Source organism: Aquila chrysaetos, chromosome 7 (assembly GCF_900496995.4).
Source record: "Aquila chrysaetos chrysaetos chromosome 7, bAquChr1.4, whole genome shotgun sequence".
Lineage (NCBI taxonomy): Eukaryota > Metazoa > Chordata > Aves > Accipitriformes > Accipitridae > Aquila > Aquila chrysaetos.
The window spans coordinates 11,416,629-11,439,613 of record NC_044010.1 but is presented as its reverse complement, the minus strand read 5'-3'; the positions used below and the strand labels follow the sequence as shown (position 1 = coordinate 11,439,613).

At 42.6% G+C, this 22,985-nt stretch overlaps 2 protein-coding genes across 3 annotated transcripts in view; both read left to right on the top strand.

Annotated features, from left to right (window-relative positions):
• The first annotated feature begins 1,267 nt into the window (after positions 1 to 1,267).
• On the top strand, positions 1,268 to 13,305 carry SH2D1B (SH2 domain containing 1B). The gene is made up of 4 exons (XM_030020334.2): positions 1,268 to 1,633; positions 6,943 to 7,006; positions 9,480 to 9,648; positions 12,113 to 13,305. The coding sequence occupies exons 1-4, from the start codon at positions 1,500 to 1,502 to the stop codon at positions 12,148 to 12,150; spliced, it is 405 nt and encodes a 134-aa protein (XP_029876194.1). The 5' UTR covers positions 1,268 to 1,499; the 3' UTR covers positions 12,151 to 13,305.
• A 2,631-nt stretch (positions 13,306 to 15,936) lies between these two features.
• CIP2A (cellular inhibitor of PP2A) overlaps positions 15,937 to 22,985 on the top strand; it is a 30,627-nt gene continuing 23,578 nt past the window's right edge. Inside the window, exons 1-7 of one of the 2 annotated variants that reach the window (XM_041124958.1) lie at positions 15,937 to 16,193; positions 17,804 to 17,951; positions 19,295 to 19,407; positions 20,681 to 20,731; positions 20,979 to 21,073; positions 21,706 to 21,802; positions 22,719 to 22,841. In XM_041124958.1, coding sequence (XP_040980892.1) covers positions 16,092 to 16,193; positions 17,804 to 17,951; positions 19,295 to 19,407; positions 20,681 to 20,731; positions 20,979 to 21,073; positions 21,706 to 21,802; positions 22,719 to 22,841 — 729 coding nt within the window. In that variant the 5' untranslated portion in view covers positions 15,937 to 16,091. The remainder of the gene's footprint in view (positions 16,194 to 17,803; positions 17,952 to 19,294; positions 19,408 to 20,680; positions 20,732 to 20,978; positions 21,074 to 21,705; positions 21,803 to 22,718; positions 22,842 to 22,985) is intronic. The other variant, XM_030020716.2, reaches the window with a different exon arrangement.

Sequence of the window (22,985 nt, the reverse complement as noted above, 5' to 3'; positions counted from 1 at the left end):
AACTCTGACATATCCCAACTGTCGAGTACTTGCCATCACAAGTCTCTTGGAGTTTTGTGAAATGGGGGAGGATTTGTGAAAAAGAAGGGGGAAATATCAGAATGTCATCTTTTGGCATTCCCCTGTCATCTGTGTGGATCATCAGCAAGGTGGATTCTGGAATTGCGCCACACAGGTCCAATGTCACCGGTACTAATGGGGTAAGTGGCAGTAGTGGTGCCAGGTGTTACCACCTTGAACTGAAATTGGAGGGGTCACTGGCACGGCTTAGCAACAGGGAAATCATGACACATCACAAGGACTTCATAGTTCAGAAAGAGTTGGCTCCAGGTGTCAGAGCTGGGAGGTAAATGTGGAAACAGCATGTTTTGAAATCAGGAAGACCCTTGCCAGTGCCAACACCTGTGTATCTGGACTCCATTTTGATCTCAAGACCGGGCTGTATTACAGGGGTCCCAGATCCTTCTCCCCTCCTTTGAGGACGCTGTCTCTTCTGCCATTCTTGTCATCTGAATCGCTGCTTCCCCCACACCTTTATGTCCTCCCTCAATCTGTTCTCCCTCACAAACACTGCCCAGCCTAGTTCTTGTCTCCTGCTTCTCCAGGTCTCTGTGCTCCTCCCCTGGTCCTTGGCTTCCAGCAGGGAAAGTACAAAATGCCTGGGACAGCATCTCCGGCGGAGCTGGACAGCATTTCCTTCATCAGGGAGCAGCAGTTCTACATGTGGTTGTACCCTCTCCTTCTTGAACTGGCAGCAGCTTCCCAGGGGTGGCAAAAGGCACTGTCTGAACCCCTTCTCCTTCCTGCCACATTTCCTAAATCATGGCACAGAGACAGCAGAACTTCTTGATAAAATAGCTATACTTTAAAAATAGGAAAGGAAGGGGGAGAATGTTCTGTTTTGAAAAATCCTATTCTCAAATATTACTAACTTTCACCAAAACTTGAAAAATCAAGTTAAAAAAGGGAAAAAAAAAAAGAAGGGGGAAAAAAAAAAACCACAACAAAAACCAAACAACTGTCTTAGAAGGCAAGTGTGGCAAGGAAAGGAATCAAACCAAGCAGCATTTTTCAAAATGATGAGCAAGAACTCTATTTGCAGGGCTTTGAGCCACTTTAAACACAAAAGTTAACTTAAAATTTTAACTAAACTTAGGCGTCAGCTTAGCTATTGCATAGGTTGGAAGTGTGATACACAACTCAAAGGTCTGCCGGTATAATGTGACAAAGACTCTTCCCTTCTGATGTGGACTGTGACCAGCGTAGACAAACCATTTTCCATTTCCTGCCTTCACTGCATTCATCAGCACAGGCTGCCGACCACCTTCACTACGGACAGGTCAGCAATAACAACACAGTTGAACTCAGTATGTACTTAGCACCTCCAATTTCAGTTGTCTGCAGACAGCTGCATTTGGAATAAGTCGTCTTTTAATGCCAGGCTTCTGTCTTTCTCTGGAATTGCTTCGAAAGGTGAGAGACCTTGTTTTCTTTTGTCCATGGAGTTCCCATTTTTTCATGGAAAGATAACAAGAAGAACCTGTGAAGAACTGCTGAGCAAGAATGGAAAGAACGGTAGCTATTTAATACGAGAGAGTGAAAGCGTGGAAGGAGCCTTGTGTCTCTGTGTTTTGTAAGTACTCTAATACTACTTTTTTAACAAGTTTTCAGATAGATCCAAAGACAAGCGTTCATCTTCTCTAACATTAATAGTTGTTCCCTAACATTAACAGGCTCCAAGGGTGTGTGTCTATGTATTCAAGTAACGCTGGTTGACTTAGGCTTCCTTTATAGTGAGTGGTGAGAGGGTGGCATTTGCAAAAGGCATTATATACAACAGAGGATAGATGAACTGTAATCTGCCAATGCTGGTCTCTCTCTGCAGACAATAAAGGGAGTCTGGAGAAAATAGCTTAGCCTGCCAAAAACATGGTAAGTAGCTTACTCAAAGTTACTGCCTCTGTAATGATGAGTAAATAGCATTTTAGCACTGCTGAGACACTGAAAAGTCTCACAGTAGGTTACAAAACAGTTCCTTCTTCGTAGGCTTTCTATCTGATGAAAGCTTAGCCTTGTGCTTCAAAGGAATGTTCTCTGATGTAGGAACATAAGCTGAGACAGAAAGCTATAATGCCCTCTTTGAATTCATATGACAAGTCCATGAATAAGACGGGCATAGAGAATTGCTACTTCTAGTCCTTAACGTGAATTTCTACAATTAAAATTTTACTATTTTCTTTTCCTGTAGGGAATAGCACTTTTATTTCCCTTTCAAGAAGCCTGTTTTACACTTTTTGTATATAATTGATCTGTTCCTAACGCATTCAAAGTTTATAAATTAGTAACTCTGAGTCTTTCTTTGTTTGACCCTATGAGGCTTTACACTCTCCTTGAGGATGTGTTTGAGTGTGACATGAAAAAATTTTAACGCCACATCTAATTAATTCAAAAATATCAGAAAATGTTTTTATCAATAATCAAAAATGCATTTCTTTTGCAACAAATCAAAGGAGAAGGGAGAAAAAGGGAGAGGGAAATGGAGTACTATGGGGTTGGTGGGTAGAAGAAAGGAGGTCTGTGACATGACAGAGTAAGGAGAAGAGAAATGGCAAGTGCTGGACAAATAGTGCCCTCGGGGAGGGAGCTGTGGGAACCTGCTTTTGGTGTGGTGTGGAAGGAGACAACGTAGGGGGTGCGGGGAGAGCAGGGAGCATGGGAGGGAAAGGGTGTACACTGTCAGAAGGGACAAATGGGGATCCTGGCACAGAGGAAGAATGACAATATTAGTCCCTGACATGGGAAGATGGCTGTTGAGATCTCATGTGGTAGAGGTAGATGAGAAAGTAAAGGTCTACTTAGGTGTGCGCAATGAGTTTGAACTACTGATGTAACAGAGGGCACCTCTACAGAGTACATTGTGGGCAGATGCAAGCTCATGTAAGTTTAAGCTCATGTAAAGTTTAAACTAACACAGTTGCTTTCCTTTTCTTTTTTTTTTTTTTTTTGTATTTTAAGGGCAAAGCAGATTTACCTTTTGATAGCTTGCAGACATGCTTTTGTCTGTCGACAGTGTTCTGGGCAGGCATAAGAAAAAGCATGTGACTTCCAGCTAGCCTCTGTGGGGTTTTGGTGTTAAAAACTGTTAAAAACTTTAGTGTTTAGTGTATTTGACTTTAACTCATGCATTAACAAATGTAATAGTTAAACTGGAGGGGTGGCAGCAATAGTATAAGAGGCACTGGCTTGCAGCGGTGAAAGCAAGGGTTGTCTTCCAACAGCAAATGGGACAGTAATAGCGTATTGGCTCAGAATTGTCTCAGAGAGTGGACTGTCTGTCAGGGGTTGACTAGGCAGAGGAAAGCTGTCCTAAAACTGGAAGCAATCAACACCGAAACTCTCAGCGCTGTTTCAAGACAAGTTTTGGATTAGAATTGCAGCTTAAAACATTGCTTAGCACCTAACATGGTTGATGCACAAACTGATGCACACGTCTCAAATTAGCTGATCCATGGGCAGATACTGATCCACTTGCTACAGAAAACAACCAACTTTTTTTTGTCCTCTGCTGAGTGGGGTATCAGAGGGGAGGGCACTCCCATGGAGAATCTGGGAGTCAGAATGGTGGGACCAGTTCAAAAGCATCTCTTCTCTAATCAGGCATGGTGCACAGCTCTGCTGATATGTCTTCCTCCACTGCACACTGCCGCTTTCATCCAAAGCTGTCCCAGGCCTCTGACAGTGCCTCAGTCCAGACCTACAGCTCTTGCTACTGTTCTTCTTATGGTTAAACATGTCGTTCTCCAAAAAAAAAGCTCCTCTCACCCTGCTTTTCTGCCACTGGATCTGCCCTGTGCCCAGACCAGGCACTTTATTAATTTGTACCATATGCAGTTGTTGGTAAGCATTTAGTGGTTAATGTGAAAACAGAAGTTTCCATTTTAATGGTATTTTTATGTTTATTTAGTAAAAATTACAGGAGCCAAAAAATATCCAGGCAGTAACCTTTCAAAATTTAGATGATCAGTAGAGAGCAAGTTTCAAAAATGATCAGTTTCTGTTGCTTTTTTTTTTTTCTCACTTCTATGTCTATGTTTAAATAATGAACACCTACATATATAAAATACTCTTAAGCCAGGAACATGTGAATTTCCACAGGTATCTCAAGAAGGAAAAAACCAAAAGATGTATCCCTGTGATACAACTCTTTGAATTAAAATAAATCTGTTCTAACTGGAACTCTTATCCTGATGTCAGTCCATAGTAACTTTTTTTTAAAGAACAATATAGTTTATTTCTAGAGTGACTATTCATTTATGCACAAGTTCCCTGAGCTAGGTTTTCACCCTAAGATTCCCCCTGTCACGACAGCTCAATTCACGTAGCTACAGCTGAAGTCCTTCTGATCAACACGCATACCAGTTAAAAGAACTTGTTTTCAGATATTGCCTCTCCCCCCTCTGCTTATTTGTGGTGTATATTTCTTTGCAACTTTACTGCCTTTTTTGATCATGGTCATGATCTCCAGTTCATATTCTGAATAGCTGCCATTGTGGTATTTGATAAAGCTTTTATTTCTGTTGACAAAATAGATCCAAAGCCATCAGTAGCCCGAGTGTTCAAACACCTGCATATTATTAAAAATAATATTAGCTAAAACCCTGGGAAACACAAAGGAAGAATAATTTTCTTAGAAGTAAGACCTGTGCAGTCATTTTCTGCGTGCTGGTGACTGGAGGCCATTTTCTGTTAACATCTCTCCATGAATTCAACAACCTTCTTGTGATACAACTGCAAAATGAAGTTTAGGGAGGTATCGCACGTGAGGAGGATAAGAAGATAGATGAGAGGATGGGATGTCTGTGGAATCAAATTACTCTTTATATAAAGGCCTGTGTAAGGTGTAGTTCGTAAGTTCTTTGAAATCCCTGGTTAGAGTAATCGTACATTGGAAGATATGAAACATTCTCTCATTTTGCAAACTCTAGGCTCCTTCCTGTTTTGCTTTTCTCTCTCTGTCCCATTCAATTTTACTGCACAATTTCTCATGTCTTTAATACTACCTGCTGTTTGCAGACATTTCCAGTCTCGTGCTTTGTTAAAAATATGGTGTCTCTTCCTTCCACCACAATGTCCAGTTTCAGCAGCGGCGGTCGGAGGCTCAGCCCACTGTTAAGTCCCTAATATCATACATGCTCTTCAGTATATGTCCAGTATCGTATATGTTTCTAGCTATACTCTGGTCAAATCAAAAATATTCTAGGTTGAAGTAGACTGGCACACAATGACATCTGGAATACATGAAGGTATAGACAGCTCAAGGAGTCATTGTGTGGGGCAGCGTGGGGGGAATAACAGTATGAATTTGTGGTGCTGCAACTACTTGAAGGCTCCCACAAGGAAAGCAGATTACATGAATATCATTCTGCAGTTTCACACTCCTGTGTATGCTGTGGCAACCTCCTTGCCTGTTCTCTTCTTCAGAGAAATGCCAGCAGATCTCAAGCAAAAGGTGACTGCAAATTTTCTACAAATCATTCTTTACGACTACTTAGCTTAATATGGTTTTCTTTCTCTCTCTCTCTCCCTTCACATCCTTCCCAACTTCTATCAATATGATAGAAGACATTCGCAAAGACAGTCTTTCAGAGCATCACTCCATGCCGGTGTGCTTGTTTTCATACAGCGCTGCAGTCTTGTGTCATAACCCAGGCGAATCTCTCATCCTTGTTCTCAGCTGTAGATCAGTCTTTTGAAAGGTGACTGCTTCTCTTGTGGATGTGATAATTACTTGGAGGCCAGCCCATTTTCTCCTGGAGTATGACTTCAGGGAAAGAAGGGCACCTCACTTTTGTCTTTGTAGCTATTTAGGTCTTCCTTATAGTTCCATTTTTGAAGGACAGGTGGATATTAGCACTGTATTTCCATTGTGAAAAGGTGGTCTGATCATTAGTCCAACATGGTGTAAAGTCTGAGAGTTGACCAGGCCATGGCTCCCCTTCTCACTGCTGACGGAGATACTGCAGTTCTCGATGACATGTGTGCCAGCCCTTTTCTTGCAGTTTATTCTCATGCTGACATATGCATAAAGTGGTTTCTAGTGCCATGAAGCAATTCTGCTGGTGGTGAGCAAGGAGTTAGGCACCCCACGGAAGCGAGGACTCATCTCTTACATGGCACCTGCAGTGGAATTCTGGGGTCTATTTTGTGTTTTACTGCCTCAGAACAAGTCATACAAATTCTCAGTGACATCCAGCCCTTTCTGGATGTATAAACTTGACGCATTTTCACTGCTTTGGCTTACCGGATCTATTTTATTGTAGCTGTAGTAGGAAATGCACCTAAGAAGCTGGAGGAAAGCTCGGGAAGTTAGTTGATGTGGAGATGAGCTAGCTGGACATGCTTTATCAAGATCTATGCTAAGCAAAGTGCAGTGACTACAGACTGAACACAGCACTCTTAGCTACTTTTACCGTATGTGGCCTAACTCTGCAGGGCAAAAAAAAGTGTCATAAATTTGGTGCAAAATCAAACTGATCTGCATAGCGATGTACAGGGGGGCAGATCTGAATTGACAAGGCATGATAAAGTAATATTTGGATTTCTGAGGCTTAATAAAACAACATGCATGACTAATTTTGGCTAACAGACAGTTAAACATATGACTTAGAAAACTACCAGTATTTTGAAAGCTCCGATATATGAATCAAATGGAAAAGTGAGTGCACATATATATATATATATATGATGCTATTTAACATCAGGCATTCCTTTAGATTTGTTTCTTTGTTTTTCATCTTTCATTGTATTGCAGTTTACTTTAAGATACAAGCAAACAAAGAAAACCAAAAGCTGGCTGGCAAGATCAGCTGTAGCAGTCTAAGCAAGTTGCAGTGGTCTGACAGTTGATAAAAGGCATAATGTGTACAACAATGTTTTTCACAGCTTTGAAGACCTCATCTACACTTACCGTATCTTCAGGGAACACCAAGGATATTTCAGAATACAGGTGAGTAATTCTCATTTCATCTGTAAAGATTGCACTAAAGATCACTGTCCTGATTAAAAAAATTAATATACATGAACACAGACCTTAGAAAATATTTCCAAGTTTGCTTTCTTCTCTACTCAATTCTTGACCTTTTAATGTTATGCTTATTATTACATATGAGCTCAGTAGCTATTATCTTTGTAGAATTCCCTTATAACCTAAGTGGATCTGTTATTTGTTGACCAGCTGCTTTCCAATTTGTCCATTTCTTTTTGATAGCATTAAAGAAAAATCTATCACTTTTGTTACTTGTTCTTGTTCCTAATTAGCTTTTTCTATTTGAAAGCTCTGCCATTGCACCCAGCATCTTGTAGGGATTTGGAATATTGCAATGATCTTTTTGATTTAAAAAGACCTATCTATACTTCTGTGTGATTCTGAGGTACCTGAAGTGATGACCCCAGATAATGTTCCTCATTGCTTGAACAAGCGTAAGAGCAGACTGCATAAATCAAATCCCTAGGCAAGATGAGAGGACACATAGAAAGCTGGCTCACTCTGCTTGTAGTAGGGCAACCAACAGGACTGTCAGCAATTAAGTAGCATTTAAGTGGAATGAGGAACTCACTCCATAAAGGACACACCAAGCTCTCCTATGCTGGTAATTTCTTGCTTATTAGTGGTTTGGACTGAGTATGAAAGGCACAATTTCCCATGAAGAAGAATGGTTTGTTGACAAAAAATAATCTATTTTGGACTACAGCCACTCTACTGGGGTTTGCTGTCATGCCTATCAGCAGATAATAACTCAAACACTTTTAGATTTTTCAAACCCAATTTTCCTTACAAGGTTTTGCCAAGAATGTGAAAGAAGAGTTCTGTTCTTCAGATTTTTAAGTCAGATTGTTTGGGCTTACTAAATTAATAGACTGAAATAATATATTGATGGTGGAGGGTAGATTGTTTGGGGTTTTTTAAGGGCCAGATTCAGCCATGAACTTTCTAGAGTGCCGTAGGTTGACCCCGATCAGCAGCTAAGCACCCACACAGCTGCTCACTCCCTCCCTGGCTTAGTGGGACAGGGTAGGGGGAAAAGAATATGAAGAGCAAAAATGAGGAAACTCCTAGATCAAGATAAAAGACAGTTTAATAGGCGAAGCAAAGTTGTGCATGCAAGCAAAGCAAAGAAGGAGTCTAGTCACCACTTTCCATCGGGAGGCAGATGTTTAACCACCTCCTGGAAAGCAGGGCCTCAGCACACGTAACGGTTACTTGAGAAGACAAATGCCATAACCATGAACACCCCTACTTTCCCTGAGCTTTTATTGCGGAGCACAGTGTCACACGGGATGGGATAGCCCTTAGGTCAATTCAGGTCCACTGTCCTGCTGTGTCCCCTCCCAGCGTCTTGTGCACCCCCAGCCTACTCACTGGGGGAGCAGAGTGCGAAAAAGAAACAACCTCGAGGCTGTGTGAGCACTGTTCAGCAACAGCCAAAACACGGGTGTGTTATCAACACTGGTTTAGTCACAAATTCAAAACGCAGCACTATACGGGCCGCTCTGAAGAAAGTTAATTCCATCCCAGCCAGACCCAGTACACAGAGCTAGTGGCACGCAGTTCATACAGAAAGGAAGATAAAGGATGCAGATAAACAAAGAAAATAAAGACATGTTTCTTTGTTAGATAGCAAATTAAGTGACACCAAAGATCCATTCCCTTTTAATGACTAGCAGTAGGACCCTCACTGTGATTAGAGCTGATTAATGTGCTTACTGTCTGTCACTGTCCCGAAGTCACCAGCCTTGCAAAGTTTCTGTACAGATCACAGGGGGGCTGTGCCGCAGAAGCAGTTCAGTCCAGCTGTATGAACCCACACGTTAAAAAGCAGTTTGTGAGAATGCTGTGCCCCTGCTTACGAGTACCCTCCTCTGTGTTTGGCCTCAAGGGTCTCCAAAGCAAGTCACAAAGCTGGACAAATAATAAATTCCTGCCTAAAAGTGAAAGCTGGTGCTGGGGACTTTCATATGGATCATCAGACATGTCCGCTGCCTCTGCACATGTCCTTTGCTTGACAATGCTGATATTTTGTAAAACGTCTGCTTGTCACATAGTTGTTTAAATACAACATTTTAAATGAGAACTAAATAGGTTGCCCCTAAACTTGTGCTCTAAGACCAGAGGGAAGTCTGTAATGCTGTCACTCTTTGACACTCTGTTGTAGTGGTTTTCTGCAGTAAACATCTGAGCCAATATTTTAAACTGATGTTCTTTTTTCAAAGAAAAGATGGTGAGGGAGGTTACAGTTAATGCCATAACCACGCCACCAAACAGGTGCCCCTAGTGTCTTAAGGATAGTACAATATTCTGTCACCAGTTCTGTTTACAAAACAGCTCCTTGGTAAACAAGACACACCCTATTGTTCCTTTCATTTAGGGGACTCTAAGTGAAAGGCAGTTGCAAATAAACTTTATTTTCCTTTCCTTGCAGACTTGTGAAGGTGTTCCAGCCAAGATCTTCAGAACATTAAAGGACTTAATATACAATTATCAAAAGCCAGACCAAGGACTAATAACAAACCTCCGCTACCCAGTAAAGAAACAAAAGGCCTCACAAAGAAGCCAGAGTTTCAAGTCAGGAAAGAACGAAATTTACGATGGTGAGAAATTTAGCTCTGTCTTTGTGGGGTTTTTTTAAGATGACTGGATTGACAGGTTTGTGGTGAATAGTTGCTATGTGTCCTGTGAGACCAACTCACACGGACAGAAGTTCAACATCTTTCCTTCTCTTATGTTCACTGGAAAACAGTTATTCCCAGCTCACAGGTTACATACCCGCATCCACTACAAATTAACAAGTTAAAATTGCAAGAGATACAGAAGGCAAAGCATGATGTTGCCCACAGCTCGCTCCTGCATGGGTGTTGATGCTTCTAGCCTAGGGAAGGCTGAGGACCAGTTTTACCCAATGTGGTTCTACCAAGCTGCCAGGCCCCCGCACTTCACTGGGAGTTGAGGCTGTCCTTTACCTTCATTGTCCAAGTTGAAAGCTATTTTTATACCAAAATCTAACTCAGTTGGTTTTGAGATGCTGGGGAAGCCAGCCAGCTTCTGGTTTGTTGTCATTTGTATTAGAACATGACTAATTTTTTAAGTTAGTAAGTCGAAAATAAGAAGCATATAGCCTTGCGCTCAGGATCACAGCTTTGGGACCAGAGAGTTCAGTCTCTGGTCGTTCTTCTGCTAATTTATCCTCACAAGTCCCAGGAATAAAATAAGGATAACAGGTTTCTACCTGACAAATATTATGCAAAAGGATACAATAAAGATGGAGGTTTTCACAAAGTGGTAGACCATGTTTTATAGTCCCATGTCATCTTTACCTCCTTGTTTTGGGGAGGATGAACAGAGACTATTGGTGACTTGCCAGTATCCCTCACACACTTTTGAAAGCCATTCTTCATGTTACTGCTGTGCGATTCTCAGCTGCAGTACCTATCAGGTCACAGGCTGCAAAATAACCTTGAAACTCTTCTAGGTCCTCTGACTAAGCATAAGCAGAGCCACAGTGAGAGCACATGTGAGCAAGGGAAATCCTTTAATTAAGTACAGTTATCGTAAAGGAAAAAAATCTTGGAGTATCCAATCTTCTGTGTGATTTATATCTCACGACTAACGGTAGCTCAAATGCAGCCGTATGGGCCAGCCTCTCTGTGCTGCAGTCATACCTCCTGTCAGTACGACAGATGCTGGTTTTTTGCACACAACAACAGTGCAACAGCTCTGGCGCTCCCTGTGTCAAGCAGACGGGATAGGAAGGGGTGAGCTCTCCCCACCACTGCATGCACTAAGCTGCATTTTTAGGGGCCAGTGCAGCAACAAACTTGCTGCGAGAAACAGTAGCAGAGAGACATTTCCAGTGTCTCCAACATTACATTATCACTAAGGCAGATATGCCACGTTTGCTCTAAAAATGTTTTTATGGTATCTTGTCATTGCTGCTCCAGGGAGATGGAAAATACTGCAGTAGCATGGATATATTTTTAGGAAAAATCAGGTCTAATACATATTTTATTGCCTGGTCCTGCAACATGAACTTTTCTAGAAGATGCACAATGTCCTGGTTTGGACTCACAGGGAGGAAAACAAACCCTTTCATTTCACTATCAAAATGTTTGTGGTTGCCCATAAAACTGGAGGCTTTTAGAAATAATCAAATTACTTTGGAATTGTTGCCGTTCAATTTTAATTTAAATTTCACTTATACAGCATTCCAAACTTCCGCCTCAGACTGCTTTATTACATGCTCACAGGGGGAGCTTAGGTTACTGTCATGATGGATATCTCTGAAATGCAGGCACCATGTAAAACACCACAGTGCTTCCTAAAGCAAGCACCATACTTTTCTGGCCCAGTCCCTTGTGTTTCACCGGTAGCTGGCTTTGCAGCACATATAGGACTGAGCACTCCAGTGTGACCAGTGGAACACCTCAAGGGACTGGGGTCACAATACTGGCTGTTGGACATTTCTGGACGTCGTTTTCTAGCATAGGAACAGCTTGTCTGAGGGTGACTGCTTGACGACACCAGTAGGTTTCCATAGTGGAGACGAGTTCCAAGCATTCAATTTCAGCCTTTCCCCGGCTTCTCAAAAAACGTCGTAATTCTGACAAGGTGTAAGAGAGAAAGGGTTTTTTCAGGCTCTCCTCCCTTAGTTGGGAGGAGAGCTTCTCTGCTGGGTATTTAGAGAAGAAAGGGTGTGTTATGCTATAGTCATAGCTACCTCAGCTATTGATCTGATTTACTAAGTACGGATGATTTCTGACATTCGACTGTTCCTCAAGAAGAAGAGGTCTCATGTGGATACAACTGTTTCATAACAGAGCTTGCTGGCTCAGAAAAGACAATGCAGGCTCTGCCTCCATATGGGCTCTTGGAGGACCCAGTCCATAGGACACGGGGCCTAAACATTGGCCCTGCAATAGGAGAGAGATTATTAAGAAACTAAATTGAGTTACTGGTACCTGCCCAGCAACACAGCCACAAGCCATCCTGCTTACCATGGGCTTTCAGAGGAGCCATTTGCAATGACATCTTTTTTTTTTTTTATTGATTTCTTTACAGAAATTGATGACAGTGATTACGTTGACATCTTACCCTGAAGGATCTGCAACCTGACGATTTGGGAAGCTGCTGTTTCAGGTTGTGCCACAGCACAATGGATCAGCTGGGGAGAGCTGCCAGCTGGGCATTCTCTGCTGTGCATCTGTACCTCTGGAATTAGTCTTCTCCTTTTGCAGAACGTCAGAGCAGCTGTATTTTCTCCTAGCAGATCCAGTACAAGCTACTATATATTTTTGTTTAGCAATAAAAGAATTAATTTTTTTAACACACACATATGCACAAATACACATACACATACCTATGGCAGGGAAGGGTATCTGTATGCATGTATGTGTATTTTGGTTTTTTAGTCAGCAAACTGTCCAAGATGTCTAGTGTTAATATGAACAATTTGTTAGAAAGCAGCAATATAAATACAACAAATGAATGTGCATAAAGCAGTAGTTTATGGCAGAACTGATATGTGTTGATAAAAACCATACACGACAAAAATTCTATTGGCATCATATGAGGCATAAACCACTCTAAACTCTGTTAAACCTCTAAACTCTTATTTTGTGCATGATTCATGTTATCTCATTATTGGATAAGTAGATAGTATTTCAGCTATATTAGTAGTATCATGTAGTTTGGAATAATCTAAATTAAAACAAAAAGGCTGTGTTAAATCCATGTCATAAATAATTAATCAGCAATATGAAAATGGTTTGAAATACTTTTAATATTGATGAGTGGTTCTGGTAGAGTACAAGAGGAGTGCAAGTTCTACATGCATGTCTGTATGAACACATTTGGTTTTTTTCATAGGTACTGTAGTATGAGAATGCTTACTATATTTCATTTGCTCCTGCCATTAGCTCTGTATTATAATATGTATGGCTTTGGGTATTTTTTTTAATGTAAGAATTTGCTTTAGTCTTACCCCTAATTTTAAATATTTAATACATACTTTTGTTCTGAAGGTGGCTGCAACTAGCAGCCAAAGCCGGAACTGGAACGTATCTCCTGATTTTCCTAGTCGCTAGTACCAACTCCCTCTCCATTTGTGATCTTGAGGACAACATTTACATTGGTTGTGTGTTTGTTTAAGATCTTTCACAAATCATGTATGCATTTTAATGGGTAATACTAGTTAGATTTCTTTCTATTATGTTTCTTTCACACCACTATTTATTAAAGGACTTTTAGACCTTTCAGTGCTTTGGACTTATGAATTTTAACAGTGCTAACAGGTTTTGGTGCCAGGCTCAACTGGTACTTTTAGGATGAAGGAGACAAAAAATACGAATATTAATTAACTCTGGCATTGCCAAAAATATGTATGTGTCCAAAAATCATGAACCGGAAAGAAAGTAGTTGTCCATGAAAGATGGTACTATTGGAGAGGAAAAAAACAACCCTTGCTCTGTAGAACTGCGTACACTGGTGTGTCTTTTTATTTGCAGAATTCAGCAGCCTGACTGATAGTTGGTTATCACATGTATCAGACTGAGCAGCTGCCGTGCTGAGACATCCCAATGCCAGCATCCTGGTCTTTAACAGAACACAACACTACAGTTTTTCTGAAATGAGAGTCTTAGCAGTCCCCCACACGCTCAGTCAGTCGCACTGATGTTCAACCTTAGGAAAAGGCCGAGCAACAAAGGAATCCCAGGCTGTGCCTCATGACCCTGACTGGGTGATTCCTGATCGCTGAACAGACTATTACTCACAGGTGATGGGGACAAGGGGCTGGGCTGTGGTGCTTTTTAGCTGGCAGTTGCTCCGGTTAAAGCACTGCAGCACAGGCAGCCGTGCTTTAGAATCACATTTACAGCACCGCGGCGGCTGCAGCTCTGGATGCTGCATCTAGACCCGAGAGTGCATCCAAGCCCACGCTCCAGTCACTTCTCAGGCGCTACCTCTGAGGCAGTCAGCTGAAGCACAAAGCGCATTGGAAGGATCAAGGCTTTAAAGGAGGAAGCAAGGACCTAGAGTAAAATGAAATCTACATTTCAATTTCAATTGAATTGAATTGAATATTCAGCTGTGCTTTACAGAAATGTATTCATTAACAGTATAAGAAAATGAGGTTAATATACATGTTCCTACACATCTTCGCAGGCCTAATACATTAGGAAACAATCGCTGCATGGGTTCCGAAAAAGTATGTTCAAAAGCTTCACACACCAGCAGCTACCTTTCAACATCCCAAAGCAGAGTATGTGTGCACATGTGGGTTGAGCAGTGAGGGGTCAAATCCTGTTACCTGAAGGCTCAAAAGGGATAAGAACCAAATGTAAAACCACATTCAGGGTGCTGCAGGCCCATGAAGAAAGAATTACTCTTGCCACGCTACCCTTTCCATCCCAGCCTCTCTCCCGGGTGGCCACGGGCCAGTTGTGAAATTTTGGTGACACTGCGAGGCCCCGAGCAGGTCCCTGGCGGCAGCAGCAGCAGCAACGGTCTTCTGCTCCGGCAGCAGAGGGAAATTTGCCGGAGGGGAAGCAGCGGGCAGGCAAGCGGCGAGGAAGGCGAGGGGCCGCGGCGGTCCTGCCCGGCTGTAGCTGGAGGCGAGGGGGCAGGAGGGGCTGCGCAGGGCGGGAGACACGGAGGAGGAGGAGAGGCGAGAGGCCGGAGCCCGTGCGGCGGAGGAGCAGAACGGGCCGTGAGGCGGGAGCTGCCGGGCTCCCGTGGGCGTGGGGGGGGCGGGCGCGCAGGGCGCGGGTGCGAGCGGTGGGGCGCGGGGCGGTGTGAGGCCTGTAGGGGTCGCTGTGCGCCGCCCGCCGGTGGGGATCTCCGTTGGACGAGCCGCCAGGTCGCGGGGCGCTGGTCTGAAGGCCGCCAGTTCGATCCCCACCGCCACCCGCGGGGAGCAGCCCGCCAAAGGTGCCCCGCACGCCTCGGTTTGTCTCCCGGCATCGCCGCGGCCCCACCGGGGCTAGCACTGCACGGGCAGCTTTGGCTTTCCTCCTTTACGTGTCACCAGCCTGAGCCGGGAGGCTTTTTTGCCCTCTTTCTCCTTCCTCCCCTTCTCATGGGAGAGAGCAGGGAGCCACAGGCAGGATGGGCGCCTGGCTGCTGGCCGGCCTCAACCCCACGCCAAAGGCATGGGAAAGGCTGACGTGGACAAGGAAGGCAGCAGCAAGGAAAAGCAGGGTTGCGGGCACAGGTGGGAACCTGTGGCAGCTCCGATCCTGAGGCTGCCTTCCAGAGGTGGGGGGGCTGGGGGGCTCAGTACGCCCCAACCCCATACACCTCCTCTTAGGAAAAGTCTCATTCCCCAACTATTGTACCAATTAGTCGTTAACCTATGAAATTGTAGGGACTGTTTTGAGAGAGTTTACATCGTCATGCTACCGTTTTGGCTGGGATAGAGTTAATTTTTTTCATAGTAGCTAGCATGGGGCTATGTTTTGGATTTGTGTTGAAAACAGTGTTGATAACACAGGGGTGTTTTAGTTCTCACTGAGCAGTGCTTACACAGAGCCAAGGTCTTTTCTGCTTCTCACTCCACCCCTCCAGCGAGCAGGCTGGGCGGGCACAAGAGGTTGGGAGGGGACACAGCTGGGACAGCTGACCACAGGGATACAGATATAGATATCCAGACCGTATGACATCATGCTCAGCATATAAAGCTGGGGGAAGAAAGTCTCATTCCCTAACTTTCTGCACCACCTTGGCCGCAGGCCAGCCCTGGAGCCGGAGGCGCCCACCCAAGCGGCTGCACGTCCTCGATTTCCCTCACTTCTCCCTCAGGGAGCAAAACAGGAGCAGTCCCCGTTACCCCAGCCCCAACGCGCCGCGGCTCACCACCGAGGAACTCCCCGCCGAGGCTCCTCCCCACTTCCACCCGCCTTAAAGCAAGATGGCGCCTCCCGTCGTGCCCCGCGGGGTCGGCGGCCGCTCCCCTTCAGTGGACGCTGCCATCAAAATGGCGGCGGCGGGAAATACGAGTGGGGTTTGTGGCTCGCGCGTCTGAGAGGGTGGCTGAGAAGCCATGGACGCCTTGGGCTGCATGAAGTCCCTGCTCCTGGCAGCCACGCAGTACCGGGCTGCCAAGACACCGCCCAACGCGGCGCTCCTGCAGCGCAGCCTGGAGGTGAGAGCAGCGCCGGTCCTGGGCCCCCGGGCCGCGGTGGGAGCGGAGCGGGGCGGCGCGGCCGGGAACGTGGGGATGGCCGCGGTGTCCCCCTGGGCTTCGGGGCACGGGTGGCTCCTCTCCCCCGTCATCGCTCTGGGCGGCCGCAGCGCCGGCTCTGGAGCCGCCGGGGCCTCTGCCGGCTCCCCGCGCCGTTGCCTGCAGGCGCCCCATGGCGCCGGCCGGGCCGGGCCCGCGGCCTGCCCCGTGGCTCAGCGGCCGGAGACGGGGAAACTCGCCCGGTGACCGATTGCCGGGGGAGGTGGTGGTCCAGGGGGGCCGCCGGACAGAAGAAACGTTTCAGTTTTTAGCAATATCCCTGGACTATGACTATGTCCTTTATTATAATGCCTTATGGTGGTTGTGTGTATTTACATATGTGTACAGTATGTTCATATGCACGTAGGCTAAACGTATAGTGTGCCTTATGAGGGACTTCTGTTTTTTTCATATCCCCTAAATTCTGACCCCGAAAGATCATTTATTATCACAACTTAAAACTAGAGTTTGAATGATGAACTGGTCTTGTATCTGGAGTTTGCTAATTTCATACAATATGTAATCAAAGGTGTTTGCTGCTAAGGGGTAGGCCTGTCCATTTCCCTGATCTCCAGGTAGAGCCTTGTGTACAACGCTTGTGGTGGGCACACTTGGTATGGTGAGAGAGTGACACAATGACTGAATTGCTTAATCTGCAAGGTACCTTTTTCAAAAACAGATTTTTTTTTTTTAATTGTTAAAACATTGATACAAGAGTTAGTATTCAGCTTAGCTTTCTTCTCTGTATCCATTGTAAAGAGGTATACAGGGAATATGCAAAAACAATGTTATGTTGCTCTATTGTGCAAGTATAGCTTGCGTCTACCAGTATTGATGTGCAGGTGGATCATTTTCAGCACCTTATATAGGCTTCCTTGAACTCAGATTCCATTTTTTCACCTCAAGCACACAGTGCTCCCAAACCAGCACTACCTGTACTAGACTGCACTGCTTATCCTTCCTGCAGAGTGGCACCTTTTGGTTCCTGTCCATGTCTTTAGAAAGCTGGCTGTTGGGCTGAGCTGAAGGCTGATTGCTAAATGTCTGTGTTGAGCAATCTGATTGGTTGTTCTTTCAAAATAAATAAACCCTATCTTTTGTCTATGTTAAAACATAGGTAGGAAGAGTAATCTGTTGTTAATTCTGTTCTATGTGTGAAGGAACACTAAGTGTTGCTCTGCTACAGCTATGAGATTAAAAAGAATGCTGTTACTACAAATGCTGTCAGCAAGCAAACAAAAGAAGCGTCAATATGTTATAAATTAACACAATGTAAACTTGGTACTTTCCAAGAGTAAAGGGAACACATCCACAGGAATGATAACCAGATTTTTTTCAAAAAAATTTTTTTTTTTTTTTTTTTTTTTTTTTTCAGCAAATGTGAATACAAATGTCCTGTTAGAGCGGCACTTACATTTTCGGTTTGTCAAATAGGGCAAAATCTATTTAATACAACTCTGTGCTTTGATTTCTGTGTTAAATACTTTGTTGCTGTTGAGTAATTAAGGTTGGTTTTGTCCCTTCATCTCCAGGTTTTCTCTGGACTGAAGCTTACACAATTATTTGCTTCAAACCAGATTCTACCAAGTGAATGTCTCAGTTGCCTAATAGAACTCCTTGAGGATGCTGATATAAACCCATCTCTAACCTTGTCTGTGGTTACTTTGCTATCACAGCTAGGTAAGGTTTGCATCTGAAGTTTTTATCTTTGGTCTGGGAAAGGGAAGACAAGACAGGTGCTGATTCTGTGGCATGGATGATGAACTTCTTGGAAAAAGCATAAGGTGTGAAAGATGAAGTGTTTTTCATTGTAGTGGAATGCTTGGCTGAGCCACCTGACTGTATGTACAAGGCTAGATAAGATGTTAAATCACCATGAGAAGCAGATTTGAAGTCATCCCTGTGAAATGACTGATCATGCTTGTCAGAATTTGTTTCCTCACTGGGTAGGGTGAGGAATTATTTTCTTGACCTTGATTTTTGGAGCTTAAAAAGACTACCTTTTTTAATGAAGTGAAGAAACCTGCCTAGGGGATGCAAAGATAGGGAGAAGCCGTGTTGCATCAACAACTGTCACCACCTCAGTTTACCTTTCCCATTGCAGCATTTGCTGGGTGGCTGTTTGGGCTCTCCAGTGGCCTGGGCCTGTGTGCATCAACTTTCCCAATTACAGAATAGGTTCTACTGCCTCTTGTTTCTTGAGATGTGTTTGGTTTTGGGGTTGGGTTTTTTTGGTTTTGTGGTTTTTTTCCATTTCACAGAAGTGGGATTTCATTGTCTAGGGCGCTCAGTGCTTACCATAACCTACATATATGGGGAAAAATTATTACTTCACTGCTTAGTTTCTCATCATGTATGAGTAGTTTTTCAAGATTTGAGTCCTTTATGATGACCCCTTGTTTCTCCTCTCCAATGCTTGGAGTTTTTAGCCTCTTTGAGCTTCCTTTTAGGTTTTTGAAACAGTTACTGTAAAATTATGTTTGTTGCTGGGGTTCTTGACTGTCTTTTCCAGCCTGTTGGGTCTGGAAAATTTTACAAATTAGTCCTTCTCTAACTGATCTGTTACGTTGCCTGTCATCGTTCTTTGCTACGTCTTTTCCAAGACTGCCTAAGTGGAACTGGCTTTTTTAATGTAACTATTGCTAGATAACCCTATCAGGTTACCAGTTTTAGTCTACTTGCCCACCATAGCACGAAGCAAGAAACTGCAGTAATTGATTTTTAAAGCCTTTTAAGTGCAAGTTTCAAGATCTCAAACAGAACTAAAACTTTTTAGGTAGGAGGTAGGCCATTCCTTCAGTGTCTAAGCATCTTAAGGAAAAGTATTAATGTTTCAATTAACTGTAAGTTCAGAAGTAAGGTAGAGATGCAAGTGCATAGGAGCTGTGATTTATTTGTAGTTATTTGTGAAATATACATGAAAAACTGGTCAAAGGCTTTGGCTTCTGCTTAGATTGGTAGCTAATACAACAGTTGCTTTTGCTATTAGATAGGGTGTTTTGTTAATATTTCTTAAATTCTAGCTTTAGACAATGAGACTAGAGAAGCTCTTCAGAATACCTACAATCTGAGCAGCGTGCTGGCAGGAGTGGTTCATCGAAGTTCTACGAATCTTAGCGACCCAGTCTTATTACAGGTAACAGGAACTAATGCTTAATAATGTTTGGCTACTCTTACATAGTATACATTGTACTGTATGCATATAATAACTCTTTAAAAGCTCTATCTAAAATAATGTGTTGAGGGAAAGTTGGTCTTAGCTGTATATTTTATTTGCTGTATGAGGCTAGTATGGCAGGATTTTAACACTGCATAGAGTTCTCTGTATCCTCTCTTTAATCTTGCTTGTCCCTCTCACCTGCTCGAATTAAAAAGACAAAACAAAAACAACCACCAAACAAACAAAAAAAAACCAAAACCTGTTTCTGAAATTATTTCAAGAAATCACTGCTTGAGAGCTTGGAAGGTTATTTTCCAGTTGAGGTGTTTAGTTGTTTCTCCTAATGTTCATAACAAAACCCTGGAGACTTTTGTCTCATCAATACTTTGACAGGTAATTGTGAAGGAGTGAAAGCAAAGCTGTGGCTGCCAGTTGTCATGGAAGGTTTGCAGGGCATGTATGCCTCCTTCCCTCTGGTCAGTGCTATCTGACAGTGAATGCAAGGAGGCTGTGCTAACGGAAGCTTACTTTTAGGAGCCAAGTGCAGACATTACTGTTTTTATGGGTTTTTTTAATTATTTTTTTTTAAGTGAACATGTGACATCTCCCAGTCTGACTTCACCAATTTTAACCTGTCCTTTCTGTGCATTTAACAGTAAAGTTTTCTTTACTTTTTAAAAATACACACAGGTTTTCTCATATGTGGTTCTAAGCTTTCAGCAAATACTTGCTGGCTACCTGTGGTCACATCTCCTTCTGGAGACAGAAAGCAGAAAATGAATTTGCTAGTAGTTCTGTTGCCCTTGAACTGTGGAAAAGGAGTCAAGCATCCAGTAAAGAAGACTTTTCTTATGGTTTGCATATTTCTCAAAGCGCTAGGAGTACCAGAAGACTTGGAGATCCAAGTGACTTGCCAGTCAGTGGGAGAGATTTTTGTAGTCACCAAATAGATCCAATTATATATGCCTTTAAGCTCTTATATCAGATATTTACATGGTGAGATTTTGTTTCAGCTGCTATCATATGCTGTGATTTTTGTCATGTTTGAGCATATTAACTTCACATTAACTCAGTTATGTGCCGAAAGAATGCTGTATGAAGGACTTTACTACCATTAGATCTGTTGGCAGTATTTACAGCAAACCTGTTTTCCTATAAACATACTTTCTGCAAGAGGTTGCAAAGTGCTTTTTTGCATTTTGAGACTTCTAGATCTTTCAATAGGACAAAGTCACTTTCTCACTGACAGAATGGAGAACTTGCTGACAAGGCAAAGGGGAGAATTGGATTGGCTAAAAAGGTAACTCCTCTGTCAAAACCTTATTAATCTGTTTGGTCTTTTAATAAGTACATCAGTGCGGTAGGACATTACTCAATGTGCTTGCAGCAGCTCATGTAATTGTTGTGTTAACATTACAGAGTCTGAAAATTAATTAAGTTGTGGTGTCTTGTTATTTGTCCTTTCAGTTTCAGCTTTTGTAACTTGTAACATTCTTCGGTCAGATGCTATAGGAAAGAGATAAGTGAATAGCTTTTTATTTCCTCAGAGTATTCAGTTGCTGCAGAGGCTAACCTACAATGTTCCAGTCTTTTGTGCTGGTGCCAACATCGATGAATTAGTTTCGTTTCTACTGCATCATGTGTAAGTGTGTACTTGGTTGTCTTGTCTTGTGGGAAATATCTAGTGAGGTTTTTAAACTTTCTGAAGGCCATTAGCATATTGCGCTAACCTGGTCTCCAGAGCGAGCTGTGGCATTTTTGCTCTGAAGTCAACAGAGGTTTTTCTTTGAAAACCATGTTGTTACAGATTGTCAAATGCAGTGATTGTAGGACTTTGGGTGATTTAATAGTAATTGGCCTCTTAGCCCACCCCACTGGGAGCAGGGAGCTAACAAAGAGAAAAGCCAGGAGAAAATTCATGCTTGTCATTAGGAGCAGACTTGTTAGATTAATACAGATTTTGTGCAAGTGTCCTTGAAAGAGGTTTAATGGCTATTAAAAGCACCTGCAATAAATGACCTTTGATGGCACTTGTCTCTGATACTGGGGTTTTTTTTCAGATGTACTCCATTAAAAACTGCCCCCGCTGTGGGGATTGCAACCTGAATTTTGCTGTGCTTGGTGGAATGGTGTCTAATTAAAAAACAAAACCCCCCAAAAAACCCAAAACAAAATAAGTCATCACCCACCCCCTGGCCTACAATTTCTTGTAATTAAATTATGGATGCTTTAATAAAAACATCTTTATTTAAACTTCTGAACTTTTCTTTTAAGTCAGTCCACTGAAGATGAGTTAACGATACCGTGTTTAGGACTCCTGGCAAATCTCTGTCGTCACAACTTACCTATTCAAACTCAGATAAAATCTTTGGTAAGAGTTTTGGTTTTGTGGCATGATTCTCTGGCTTGAGGGCAAAAGAGAGTTACTTGACAGGGTTATTACCTTGGTATTTCTTATGCTTTTTTTTGTGGCAATAATAGCCCTGACCTGCTTGTTCAGCAGAGTTGGTGGTTGTTTCTCCCATGTTGGAGAGAATAACCAGTAGAACAGGAAGCTGGTTATTCTCTTTCTTTCTCTACATTCCTGTGTTGCACTAGCTTGTGTTACACATTCAGTTTCTGCAACTGTTCTCTGCAAATGAAAGGTGAATTTAAAATTTGAGTGTTCTTCCTTACAAAAACTAAATGTTGCTAACATATAAAGACTTTAGTTGGATTTTTTGTAAGCTGATCTTGATGTGAGTGAGGTCAGGGCCCTTAGATCCTCAAGTATGCATCCATATCTGAGCTACTCAGTTCCTGTCTCTTCATAAATCAGTGCAAACATAACTTATTTTTTAATTCAGAAATACAAATTCATCTACATGGCAGTGAATGTTGTACTGTTTACCTTGGAAGAGAGGTGGGGAGGAAAGGAGGAACTATTGTCAGATCTGATCTCTGAGCAGAGAACAGATGGGGGTCAATTTTCAGTGGTTATTTTCTATTAGAGACTTCAGCAAAATTACTTTCTCATCTTTCTTTAAAATTATGATGGAATTTCTTCTTTTTTTTTTTCCATTTTTCCTTATACAAGTTCAACAGAGAATTTAGTCGTTAACATCAACACCAGTATTGTGCAGTAGAACACTAAAATAGTTTTCCTAGAGAACTGTTATCATTCTAATATATTTTTTGTTTTATTCATTATTTGTATGGCTTACTTATAAATATGTATCACCTGTAAGTCTGGTGTTTTTCTAGAACAATAAAATTTATAATGCCTATGTTTCTCCTTTTTGCTTTAGAATAATGTGAAGAGTTTCTATCGTACCTTAATAAGTTTCCTGGCCCATAGTAGTCTGACTATGGTTGTGTTTGCCCTTTCAGTATTATCAAGCCTTACTTTAAATGAAGAAGTAGGAGAAAAAGTAAGTGATACTTTTGAAGTCTGTTCTATTCTTAAATTGTAGATAAAACTAATAGTCACACTGGCCAAATAAAACTCTAATTCCAGCTAGTTTTAATAAGCAGGAGACCCAGCAAAGTAAGTATGTGCCCATACATAACTTTCT